Source organism: Phyllosticta capitalensis (assembly GCF_038381095.1).
Source record: "Phyllosticta capitalensis strain CBS 128856 chromosome Unknown BKA78scaffold_4, whole genome shotgun sequence".
Taxonomy (NCBI): Eukaryota; Fungi; Ascomycota; class Dothideomycetes; order Botryosphaeriales; family Phyllostictaceae; genus Phyllosticta; species Phyllosticta capitalensis.
In genome coordinates this window covers 1019928-1032703 of record NW_027117442.1, presented here as the reverse complement: position 1 = coordinate 1032703, position 12776 = coordinate 1019928, and the positions used below count along the sequence as shown (strand labels likewise).

At 54.0% G+C, this 12776-nt stretch overlaps 4 protein-coding genes across 4 annotated transcripts; 2 read left to right on the top strand and 2 right to left on the bottom strand.

The window, feature by feature from the left end:
• Nucleotides 1–197: 197 nt before the first annotated feature.
• BKA78DRAFT_351838 (uncharacterized protein) lies at nucleotides 198–1017 on the bottom strand (the record flags this gene model as incomplete). Its single annotated transcript, XM_066891249.1, has 2 exons — nucleotides 198–850; nucleotides 906–1017. The coding sequence occupies 2 exons, from the start codon at nucleotides 1015–1017 to the stop codon at nucleotides 198–200; spliced, it is 765 nt and encodes a 254-aa protein (XP_066745297.1).
• Nucleotides 1018–1783: 766 nt separating this feature from the next.
• Nucleotides 1784–4107, top strand: BKA78DRAFT_351837 (Rec8 like protein-domain-containing protein; the record flags this gene model as incomplete). The annotated part of the gene is made up of 6 exons (XM_066891248.1): nucleotides 1784–1802; nucleotides 1856–1892; nucleotides 1946–2086; nucleotides 2143–2277; nucleotides 2335–2557; nucleotides 2824–4107. 6 exons carry the CDS (start codon nucleotides 1784–1786, stop codon nucleotides 4105–4107), a joined length of 1839 nt encoding a protein of 612 aa, XP_066745296.1.
• A 291-nt stretch (nucleotides 4108–4398) lies between these two features.
• Nucleotides 4399–5337, bottom strand: BKA78DRAFT_351836 (WW domain binding protein 11-domain-containing protein; the record flags this gene model as incomplete). The annotated part of the gene is made up of 1 exon (XM_066891247.1): nucleotides 4399–5337. The coding sequence occupies one exon, from the start codon at nucleotides 5335–5337 to the stop codon at nucleotides 4399–4401; it is 939 nt and encodes a 312-aa protein (XP_066745295.1).
• Nucleotides 5338–5578: 241 nt separating this feature from the next.
• Nucleotides 5579–8180, top strand: BKA78DRAFT_351835 (ribonucleases P/MRP protein subunit POP1-domain-containing protein; the record flags this gene model as incomplete). Its single annotated transcript, XM_066891246.1, has 3 exons — nucleotides 5579–5902; nucleotides 5949–7545; nucleotides 7597–8180. The coding sequence occupies 3 exons, from the start codon at nucleotides 5579–5581 to the stop codon at nucleotides 8178–8180; spliced, it is 2505 nt and encodes an 834-aa protein (XP_066745294.1).
• Between the last annotated feature and the right edge of the window lie 4596 nt (nucleotides 8181–12776).

The window sequence follows — 12776 nt, the reverse complement described above, 5'->3', positions numbered from 1 at the left end:
GCTTTTATGGGCTTCAGCCCGCTCTCCCCAGCCTTTTTAACACATCGAGCCCCAGCTAGAGCAACCCCTTGTTGTCCTTTCCTGTACCGCAGGTCGCCATTATCGGCCAGCATCCTTCTTCAGCTCGATTTCCCTGGCTATTAGCGGAAATGGTTCGCGCAGAGCCACCGAATCCTTTGGGAATGATCACCTCCTTTTTATTCTTGTTCGGCTTGAGGACCAAGGACCACGAGCTCGGTACCCTCGTTGTCGAGGACGATGCAGATCAAGCTACGCTCTGAGCAGAGCTTGCAGGGTTGACGGTGAGGGTAGGTGTCGCTCCAGCGGACCTTGTTTGCAGGCACGCGAAACTTTACGTACGCATTCATGCAGGACTTGGTGACCGGGTTGATGTATGACTTCCAGTATGAGAGTTTTGAAATCTCTTGAATTTGGAGGAGGGATTGACGAAATAGATCGGGGGACCGCTGCTGGAAGTCAGAGGCTTGGATCTTGCCGTCTGTCGGATGCATATAGAAGACGGGGAGTGGCGCTTCGAACGTTGTGGCCTGTGGGATGGACTTGGTTGCATGTGCTGGCTGGGCCACCAGGTTGGCGCTCTCGTCCGGTACTCCTTGAGAGCTAGAGTCACCAGGCTCGCGGAGTCTACGCTTCTTGCGTGGGTGGTCTTCATCGTCCGTAAGAAGCAGCTCGACGGAATCATCCGAGTCTTCTGTGGCATCGTCTGTCGCAGGCTGGTTCATTTCGTCTCCAGTGCCGCTCTGTACGTCTACGCCAAGGTCTGATTCGTCGCCGAAAACTGAGGTTACGGACATGTCGCGGTTTGATGTGATCAACGTTGTGTCATTATCTATTGGTTTTGCACTTCGTCAGTATTGATGTTCATTGTTTGCAAGGCCACTTACCCTCCTCACTGTCAGCCAACTCGTCATTCTTCCTCAGGTGCTGTTCAATGAGGCCTTTGAGACCCTTCATTTCAGCAGTCACTTTGAGGTTTTCATGAATCGTCTCCAACATCTTTGTGCTATTTTCTTCCATCGTGTCGACACAGGCATCCATCCTTTGTAGGACGTTTCTGGGGCAAAAGGTTCAGCTTCTCCTTCTTTTCATTAGGAATGGTCTGGGAAACGCGAGTATTTACCGGGCGGTGGCCTCGTCCATGATGGATCTTCTCAGGTGCTTCAGTTTGAGCGGAAACGCAGGGGCCGGGAGATGGAAGACGGACCGTGTGAGGATCACGGGCAAGGAAAGGACAGGATGAAGGGATCATGTGAATATCGCGAGCAAGAGAAGTGTGCGTGCCAAAACCGCACTACGCCCAAACAGGCCATGTATACATGAGTGTGGCAGTCGCGACCACCAGCTCCTCCCTCAGTCGGGCTCAAACGCTTGCGGCGCCTGCCTGCTGCCCTCTGTAGAGCTCTATCAATATGAATACTCGCTGCATGCGAACTACACGATAACTCCTCGTGCACCTGCATGCCTAAGGTCCAAGTCCTGTAGAAAGGGGAGCCGACCAATCTGTATGCTTTTCATAGTCATGCCGTCTTTTGCTCGGCAGTATTTATTCGGCTTTCCCGGCCTGGCTGCGCTGTTGCGGTGGGTTGTGGCTTCCTCTTGAAAGAGCTCCCCCAAACTTCACCCGCAAACCTCCCACCCACACTCCAACACCCCGACTCAGCCCGCCATAAACCTCTCCTTCACCCACCGAGCTCTTAAAACCACCATCCTTCACCCCTCCCTCCATGTCCGAATAGCTCCTCGTCTTTTGCATCTCGCCAAGATGTTTTACAGCCACGAAGGTGAGCATTGCGCTCAGCTCTTGACCGAAACGACTTCTGATCGCATCCTCAAGTCCTCACGTCCCGCAAGCATGGCGTCGCCACGGTCTGGTAAGTGAAGATGCATCCTAAGACCTCGGAACCATTCGCTCACGCGCTCGCAGGCTCGTGGCCACGCTCGGCTCAAGATCTTCGCTGAAGAAGGTCAACCGCAAGGCGATCCTCGACGTCAATGTACCCAAAGCTTGCGAAACAATCCTCATGCCAGAGGCTCCAATGGCCTTGCGTCTTCAGAGCAACCTCCTGTGAGCATTCCCTCGTTCAACTGCTCATGACTTCACCACTGACACTCGACTTCCAGGTATGGTGTGACGCGTGTCTATCTTCAGCAGTGTACGTACATCCTGGCGGATTGCCAGAACGCGCACAACAGTATTCGTGCCACCTTGAACGTGGTCAAAGCTGCTGTGCTTGATCCTGAGGCTGGACGCGCAAGGTAAGCTTTCAAAATGTTAAGAATACTGTTGAAGTCTTACTGAAGCATATCACTCAGACCGGAACAGCTTCTGCTGCAAGATGACCCCAGCTTTCTTCCCGAATTCGCCTTTGAGCCGCTGGATCTTGACCTGGACGTTTCGACTACCAATGCTTCGCTGTCCCCTCGAAGCTCGCGTCGAAGCAGAAGCATCAATCTTGAAGAACGCATTGGAGGACCTGTGGGCGGCATCAACCTCTCCACGTCAGACACTGCTGCAGGCGACTTCGGTGGCTTCACCGTACCCGGTGACGATGGAATCGGTAGTGGAGGTGCAGGTCGCAGCAGCCACCCTGAAGACGACGGTTTCGATCCAAATGCGGACTTCGCCTTTGATGCCGATGGAAATCTCATTGAGCGCGAAATCCAAGACGAGGCTCAAAAATCGCCCTCACGTGGACCGGCTAGTGAAGCTACAAGATCAGATCATGAAATTGCTCAGCAGCGAGCGACTTTCAACGCAAGTACCCTTCCACATGCCAGGGAAATAATAGCTGACAACCCCAGTTCGATGATAACATGGACTTGGACCTGCCCCAATATGGCGACGAGATGAATATTCCCGATGGCGAACCACTTTCGTCTGTCCGTGAGCATCAGAGCTCCCCTCCTGCCGAGCACTCCGTCCAAGATGAACTTCTTCAGTCTTCTTCGCCAGTGCGCGTTGCACCTCAGCGCCAGCGGAAGTCGCGCGTTATCCCCTTTGACACGACCATGGAGCTTAGGAACTCCGACTTGATGGCCTGGCAGAGGGACTACCTCCAAAACATGGTTCAGGCTGCTCAACACAAATTCAATCTTCGTGTGGCAGCCCAGGCGAAGAAGAACGCTGAATACTGGGTGCTGGGACGTGGGCTCGGAGGAATCGGGGCCATCTCTGGTCTCACCGGCATTCCAGGCCCGCTGGACATGTTCAAAGGCGAGGAGCTTCTCCGATCACTTGGCATCAACCGAGAGCCTGCCCCTCAGAAGAAACGTAGACACCGAGAGTCAACAGGAGGAGATGAGCCCGAGGACCGTCGTGTTCGCCAACGCTCGGATGAGGATGAACTTGGCCGTGGCATGGAAGACGACGCGGTAGTCTACCATGGGGATGAGGATGTGGAAATGGGTCGTGAGGCAGCAGAAGAGATCCAGTCACAGCTGTCTCAGCACTTTCCGTGGAGCGCCAACGCCTCAGCACGTGCATCTTCAGTTGCCGCCAGCGCACGGAATGCGCTCGGCTTTGGTGGACACGGTTTCCCTTCATCCGTGGGGGGTCCCAGCTCCATTGGAATCGCAGGTTCTCTTGGCCACAGGACTAGCCGCATGGTGAGCGCTAGTCCACTTCACGGCCGCGGAGCTTCACACGGCCAAGCGATTGCAGGACAAGAGATGGAGCCGGAAGAAGTTTTTGACGACACCCTGGGTGCTTTCAATTCAGACGCGGCGATCGGCGATGACGAATTCGAGCTCTACGGAGCGGCGGCAGGTGTCGACACTCAGACAGCGAACCAGTCCCAGTTCGCCAATGCCCAGTTCGACCACCAGATGGTTCAGTTTGGCGAATTCATTTTCGAGACCATGCAGAAGAAGAAGGCCAATGAAGACGAAGACGAGGAGGGACAGGTCGATCAGAATGACGAGGTGCTGTTCGAAGAGCTCATTGACCCAGACAAAAATACGAAGATTGTCGCCGCCCAGGGATTCATGCACCTTCTCGGCCTCGCGACTCAAGGCCGAGTTGCTGTGCGTCAAGACGAACCCTACTCAGATATTGGGATCAGTCTTCCACTTGTCGGCTCGCTCTAAATCATGGGGCTGCTGAATACTGCCCTCCTTACTTTTTTTTTCATTTTCTAGACCGCAACGACGTTCGACTTCGGGATTTGTTTTCTTTACTACGAAATGACAGACGACAGGGAGGTATCGTGGCTACAAGGACCAAAGGATCATGGCTGGTGGAACTTTCGGAAAGGATATGAATCGTGGGTTGCTCGGATACAGTTTACTGAAAGTTAGCTTTGCTGTAGCTACTTCGAAATGATGGTCAATTCTTCTCGTGGCCGCCTTGCCTTTTGTGAGTCTCTTCATGCTTCAAATCTAGCCTGCAAAAGCTTCATCCTCGACCTCTTCCATCTCCACCTGCTTCAATTCCCGCTCGAACCGCTCTTCTTCTGCCCCCAGACTAGCCTGGCTTTCAATCTCCGCCTCGGCATTCATCATGTTGTACTCGGCTTCTTCAATCGCTGCCTCGGCCGCCTGTTCTGCATCCTCCTTACTGCTCTGCAAAATCTTTTCCTTCTCATGATTTGGTTGTTGACCACCAGCACGGTATCCTGACTTCTCCAGCCTTTCCAGCTCCTCGGGCTCAAGCAGCTTCCCCGGTGTCTCTCCTTTTGCCGCTGCAACCTTGCGAGCAACAGCCGCGGGCATGAAGCGGGCCGTTGCCTCCTTTCTCAGATCCCTATGCACAGGCGCAGACTCGTAGACTGTCTTGACCTCCGCAGGCTGTCCAGCAGGGGCGCCGGGTTTTGCCGGCAGCGCATGAGGACCAGAATGAACGGAGGTATCGTCTTGTTTTCTGGGCTTGCGCGGAATCGGTGGCGGCGTATCGCGAGGCATGGGAATGTCCCTGGCATCTTCGTCCGTCTCACTGCTTTCGCTGGCGTCGTTCTTGTCGAAATCACCACCCCTTCTTCTTTTGCCGAGAACACCGCCTCCACGGCCTCCATCACCGCCGTCCCGCCGCCTGTCACTGTGAAATTGTGGCGCCTTGTCTCCGAGTGCCTCGCGAGCCTTCTTGATCGAACGCAATTCCTTTTCGAGGTTGTGCAGCGTCTCTCGGTCTTTGGGGCGTAATTGGTTGCGCTCCTCGGCGCCTTTGAGGTCGTCGATTTGACGTTGGATTCGGTCGGGGTTGCGCTTCGCGAGGCGCTCGTTGCGCTGCGCCTGGACGTTGGCCTTGGACTTTTTGAGGGCGCGAGCCTTGTCGGCTTTGTGTTGCGCTTGGACGGGGTTGTAGTTCTTTTCTTTTGCCATTGTGAATGTCGACTCGGGGCTGGATGGGGAGGGATTCCAGCTCAATCGTCGATGCGGGTGAAGCTTGCAAAGCGGTCGCGGGTTGTTGTCGAGGTGAAGGAGAAGTAAGGAGGAGGTTCCTGGTTGTGGTCGGGGTCCAGCAAGATGACTTCATCCGCACCTGACGACGCGAATCCTGGTCGCGCGCCGAAGATTTCGTCAGAGCTTCCGCGCTTTATACCACCACACACCGACACCCAACATGGCCGACAAACGCAAACAACCCCCAGGAGCCCAACCAAACGCAAAGAATGGTCGCCAGAACAAGCGCGCTCGCACGCGTGATGCCCGTCAAATCGCCGCCCAAGCCTCTGGCACCGCGTTCAAGAACGGCGAAATCGACGTCGACAAATTCGTAAAAGCGCGACAATTCGAGATCAAGGCCCTGGAAGATGGCATGAGAAATGCACGCAAGGGCTTGAGCACACGGGCATTTCAGGGAGTCCCTAGGGAGCTCAGGAGGAGGACGGCGAGCCACAATGTCAAAAAGGTTCCCAAGAGGTTGAGGTCGCGCGCTGCGCGAGAGGTACGTTCACTCACGCTCTCATAAGACATGCTCTGACTTTCTACAGATGGTCGAGGATAATACACCTACGGTCCAGTCGAGACGAAGGAAGCCCAGTGGTCATATGCGGTTGAGGCTGGACAACGTCAAGAGGCTGCAAATACTCAGCGCCAAGGCCAAGGCAAAAAAGACCAAAATGGAATCTGGCGCAGGCGCCGAAGAAGATGCTGCTGAAAGCTCCGACAAGATACAGACCAGAAAAGCACGCGTCAAGACACAGCATCTCAAGAACCCCCCAACTCCGCCGGCAAGATACCGGAAACGCCAGCTCAACAAGCAATGGCTTCCCACGCACATGTTCCACACCAAGCGAGCACACATGACGCCTCCAAAGGAACCGCTGTGGCGATTCGCGATCCCAATGGCGCCGACGCTCAAGTGTTACAGACCGAGCCATCGAGCAGCCGTGACACGAGGCGCGATAGCTTGGGACATGAGCTACATGGCCACCATTGGCTTGCGTGGACGGGAGGAGAATATTCAAAAGTTGCTGAAAGATTTGGGCGTTGATTCTGAGGGACTCCGGCAAATGAGGGGGCAAAAATGGAGAAATGGGACAAGAGCATGGCAAGGATGGCTTTCCGAAAAGACTTCAACCACGCAAAGGCCCATTGCACCAGTCACGATCATCTGGCAGTCGGTATCAACACAGGATGTCGACATGAAAGATGCCGATGCGTCGGAAAAGTCTTCAAAAAGAAGCCTCTTCGTTAGGGTCCATCCTTCGGCGTTTATGCAGTTGTGGAAGCACATTCGCAAGCTCAGCCCTCCCGTCTCGGTAGAGGATTTGCGCTTTGAAATCGGGAGTATCGAAATTACCGGCCCTGGAGCCACCGAGGCTCTGAATGGTATTCTTGAGCCAGTCTCGCAACTGGATGCTGAGGGCAGCCCCGGTGCCATCTGGAAGCAACTGAGATTGTTGAACAATTTGGGACATCTACCCCCTGGCGCACTTCTTGGATTCGAGGTCTCGGATCCGCGACTGCATCACCCACCACAAACGGCGACGCCTTCACTTACTAAGGACTCGCACTCGCGTCTCCTCCAGACTCTTGCGGAATGGCCCGTTGACCGCACCCAAGCCGGACCTGCCATATTTGACAGATCACTGCGCCTCGCAGCTCAGCGGTCTCTCCCCAGCCAAAAGTCTATCAACCGGCGCAAGACGGCAGCAAAGCCTGGCGCCTATCCCGAAGCACGACCTACCGACCCAAAAATACCCCTGCTGCTCTTTGCTTCTCGTGGAGCTGGAGCAAGCGCTGGCACATGGACAGTCCTTCTTCCGTGGAGATGCGTCAGTGCTGTCTGGAACAGCCTCATGTACTATCCGCTGTCCACCGGAGGCAACGTCAGATTCGGTGGCTTGGATCAAAAACGACAGCTTGCCTTTGAGGCGGGCGTCCCGTGTTTTCCCGGCGATTTCCCTGGCACCGACGCCGGTATGAAGTGGAATGAAGCGGAAACGCTTCAACGAAAGGCTGATTGGGAAAAGAGGCCCAAAGCAAAGAGAGTTGCGTGGGAAAGTGTGAGATTGGACAAAGACAGAAAGGGCGAGGTTGGAAGAGGCTGGGCCTGCGATTGGGAATTTTTGGCATCGAATTCTGGTAAGTCACAATCGAGACATCGGAGAGATGCATGCTAATAACAGCACTCAGCGGAAGCATCCAAGCCTGGTTTGTGTCAACTGTCATCGCAAGCGGCGTCCGCAGCTCTTGCTGCAGAATCCCCTACCCTTCCCAACCACCAAATCGCCCTCTTCAACATCAAACTGACCATCGTCGCCCGTGGCACACCAACCACCTGCGCGCGCATCTATCGTCTACCTCAAGATCAAGACTTGCGCAGAAAGTGGCTGTCCCTGCTCCCAGACCCAAAGTCCAAAAATAAACAACAAAAAAAGGCCGCACAACGAAACCGACCTGGTGCCGGCGCATCGCCACATGATGTTGAGGCATATCTTGCATCCACCCTCATCGATCCATCGAATGATCCATTTCAGGCGGGCAGCGGCGACTATCCACCAGTTCCGGACGCGGACGATTTGATCGGCTTCATCACATCAGGGAACTACAACCTCGGCGAGGGTCGGGCAACCGGAGTCGGAAGTCTATCCCTGGAAAGAATTCTTGAAGGCTGGAAAACGTCTGACACCTTGGAGAGGACATTGTGCATTGTCCGGAATGCGGGAGAGTCTGTTGGCAGATTGGCAAAGTGGGAATTCACGCAGAGTGAAGCCTAGAGTTTAACCTGCCAATCTCAGTCACCTCAGGAGCAGCCGAAATGACAAACCCATGGACTTCGTATCACGAGATTTGGACCTGATGAGAGCTGGAAAGTGATGAAAGCTGAAAAGGCCTCATCTTCTCGATCCAGCTGGTGATGAAGATTCGCGCAAGCGAACCTACTCCTCCAGGCAAGTGTGGCGCAGATTCAATAGACCATGGCAAGGATAACTGCCACTTTCCGCGTCAAGCGAGGCTTGCGCAGCACCCACCGATCACGTTTGGGAGTGGCTCCTTTCGGCCGTAGATCTGATCAACACTGCCTCCTCAACAAATCTTTCGCAAAACTGATGTTGAATTCTTAGGGTCTACTCAACCTTTGTTTGAAACAAAACAACATCTTCCCGTTCCACATGACCTGCCTCCAGCAACGGTTTTCTAGTCCACAGTCAGTGATGATACAACGATTGGTCGGATAGGAAAATCAGGTGGTTGGCGGAAGGGAAAAATAGATGCCCTTGCAAATCTATGTTTACTACTGCACGGGAAGAATCTACCCTGGTCCCCAGAGGCAAGATAGAGTTGGGGTCTATGCGGAGCAAGAGCTTATTCCCACGCCCAGCCTTTGCCCCAGCGTTTTCAGCACCGCCTTCTGATTTGAAGACGCTCATGGGCGCCTGTCACCACAACAATGCAGTCTCATGACAATGCAGGCGCGGAGTCGGTTTCGAATTCCCCAGGGTTCTACACCAAAGAATCGCCATTCTTTGCAGCGTGGGGTTTTCCGGTGCAAACAAGGTTCGGAAAACCCGACCAGGGAGAGACACCTGCCACAGCCTGCGCTCCTCGAGGCTTGCGAGCATACATGCGATTCGACAAACTCCTTGGTTGACCCGTCTGGCGGGGCTTTCCTTGCCGGGCTTTTTCCTGGATCAATACCATGCTCAGTCCTCCTGCCTGCCACCATCACGAGCGGCTTCCCCCGTACTTCCCCGGAGCATTCTGCTCCACTGTACGGGATCGACAAGGAGGCGCGGGTGGCCCCGAAGGGCACAGGGCATATTTTCGTCTGTGTTGACACTTGGGATCAGCAACCCCGCAGCACTTGGACGCTCATCTTTTCAACGATTATATTGCTCTTTGCCCAAAAAGGCTTACAAACAGCAGTGTCCGGGCTAGGTCGGAACAAGTGGCCTCTCACACGACAAACTACGCTACAACCGCCAAGGACAGTCTGTATGCAAAAGTCCAACACTTGTGCAGCGCATTACTCGCGTGGACCTAGAAGCTGGGACGAAGTCTTTTGAGAAAATTCTCTTGCGACTAGCTACCATGATTCATTCAATCACTGCACGTCCAAGGGTCCAAACATTCCCCGGAGAGTCAGCTGCAGTGGAGCATCAAGCGACGACCCTGCCTGGGATGCAGCAATGGTCAACATGCATGCACTCTGAAAACACAATGCACAACATGGATCGGCACTTTCTGAACCGAACATGAAACTCCCCTTGACTCTGGTATAGTTTGTTGGGTACAGGCCGAATATGACGAGTAGCATGACGGCATCGTATGTCCGAGGAGCACCCTCTTGAAGCCTGACCAGGCTGACAACTTTCCGGGGCGCTGGCTATCCATCCGAAGACCTTGCGAACTGAGGCCTGAGTCGATTCTTCAGCCCCTCTAGGATGCCCGAAGCCTTGTCCGCGGTAAGATTTTCGACTGAGCCGCAGTCTTTGCGTCGAATATCCGCGACCAATGGCGAGGGTCCGAGATATTAAGACCACACCCTCTCGATGAGGTGAACTCGTGATCAGTTTGGGCAACACAACTTGCAATGGCAAGTAAAGACGCGCAACACGAAGACCACAACAAACAGCAAAGTCACTGGTGAAAAGTTCAATCGGTGGAACTGCAGAGTGGATGGGCAAATCACTATATTTGACGATGGAACGAGAGAAAACTTCTTGAGCCACGGCCAAGCCTTCTTACTTTGATCTTGGTAGCTCTTGAACAATCTTGGCTTGGAGGTTTTCGATTCACCACTACAAAATGTTTACATCACAAGTCCGTTGACGACAGGCATCGCAAGCATTGCTCGACCCGTCTCGGTGCGAACCGCCTCAGATAAGGCCTGGAGCGAACCTAATATGTCCTCATGAAGCCTCGAGGCGGAGTCGGCACCGTGCACTTCATGTTTTGCAGCTCGAGTGTGTTGAGCAGATTCTCCGGCCATGATTGTTGGGGCTCTCATTGGTCCCCTCGGCAAGAAGGTCAAACCCCGAGCATCAACATCAAACATGTTTTATAGTGAAATGGTGTCAGAAAGGCATCCGCGAGCCGTGAGGACCCTTTTCAAAGAACGAGGCCAATTGGGTTGTGAGAAATACCAAAAAGCTCGCGCACGGCACGGGATCAAGAATAGTAATTGATGCCCCGAATGCTCGTCATGCTTGCAGTCAACCAAACTCCACATGTAAGCCTCGGCAAGGCATCAAGGTTTCGACAAACATCGTCTTCAGGTCTTATCATGTTGTCCACAATCCGGCAAAATGGTACCTCACAGTTTCAGATCATGGCTGATCAATCTTGGTTTGCGCAGTCGACGTGACCTTGGCCATCTCTTGGGAAACTGATATCGAATGACGATCACTCGCACCGAAGACAATCTGATTTGGCAGCAATGACCGTCCATGAATCGCAATCTCGCAACGCCCATCTTCCACGTTTGAGCCCGAACGACGGTGGATTGCACCCAGGCGAGGACAGCATCGTTATAATCAATCGTCGTAGCGAAGGTCGCCAATAGATAATGACTCATGCAAGGCATTGGCTGAAGAAGACGGAGAGAAAAATCTTTCCATCCCTCGCATGCCCGAAGCTGGAAAGCCGCTACCCCAGCTTCCGCCCGGGAGATCGTCAGCTCCGAATGAGCTTGGCCAGGGACCCTGGCGCGATGCACCCTTTGACTGATTGACTGATGGATTTCGTGTCCATGAGTTGGAAGACTTGTCAGGCAGCATTAGCGCGAACATGATCGCGACGTTGTGGAGGGTCAAGACCACGTCTATATTGGATGGGATGCAAGTTTTTCCAAAAAGGCGTTTGGCAGATGAACTCACCAGACCAAGCAAGGACATGGTCAGCTCATCCTGGTTCCTGCCATCGTGGCTGGCCCCGCGAGCAACTTTCCAACATTCACTCGCGAACACGATGGGGCTTTTTTGCGAGAATGATATTGTCGCCTTCGCTCTGCTCGTACTTGCGCATCGTCAGCTCGACTTGCAACAAAGCTGACAACGTATGGGACGCCTGTCACTAATTAAAAGTGACGACTTGCCATTCTCGTCACTCTCAAACACAGCAAGGTGGCATCAATCCGAGCTATAATAGTCTGGGCATCACCAGGATGGTGTGGTTCTCGACGTGGCAAGCATAACCCTAGCTCCAACATCTGATGCCGAACTGCCGATCAAAGTCCACCAGGCATCTAGATTCAGCGCCGCTCTCGCTTTTCCGTAGAGAGCCGAATGCGTTACGAGTCAGCACATCAACCTGTTGACTTTTTGACGAGAGACTTGGAATGCCACGCACCTATAGCGTCAACATGTCTGCATCTACATATGAAACATAGCTTTTGTAGACCTCTGGGATCATCACACCACTGCGAGACAGGGGTCAGACATGTACATGTCCAGATTAGGGAGACTTTGCAATTGTACCTGCAATGTCAGCTTCAGCATCAAGACGACCGGGGTTTTGGAAGGACACGAAAAATCTCACAAACGCATCCGAATCCCACGGACCAGATGGTGAGGGTCTCACCGCATATGGAGTGAGGACCGTACTGCAGGAACGCTCGGGTGCACCGAGGCGCTGTCCCAGGATCTGGCCCCAGGCGAAGAGCAGCGGTTGGGTCGAATTCTTCCGACATCCAGTTTGGGAACTGTATGCATGCCCTGGTGCATGGGGACCAGCCTGACAAGATGAAACTCGACAATCTGGCAGGATCTTCGCGGACAAGACGGGCAGGACAGCCAAAAGCGGTAGCTGAGCCTAGGTTGCATTTTCGCAGTAAAAACACCCCACTGGTCAATTCGTGAGATAGTTTGACGCGACCCCACTCTCAAGGCAGCGGAGGCCTGCATGGACGACTTTTTCAAACCCGGCAACGAACAAAGCAGCCAAGCAGTAGCACCGCAGGCCAAGGAGACGATCCGAGCATCGTGGAGAAGAGGTTTGCACCACGCTGAGGTCGACGAATGCAAGGAGCATGTGACGGGAGGATGAGCAACCTAGGTAGGTCCTTCCCTGCGCGTCGCTGGAGACGCGAGGCTCGTGGGCCTGACACGACGGGGGCAGGACGAAGGATCCGATCCTAGAGTAGCGGTGGCGAGGATAGAGAGTGTGAAAGAGTTGCATGCGCGGCGCAGCTGGTGTCGTCACAAAGGTGAGGACGTTCAAAAAATGTGGGCGTGAATTGAGCGCAATTGGGGTGGGCGAGGGTGTCCTGTCTGGAGTGTTGAGAGGTTGCGGTCGTGGTCGCCGGCAAGAGGGATGTTCCGCGAGTCTCGCGTCTCGCGTCCAGCTCCAAAGCCAAATCCCACGTCGTCTGT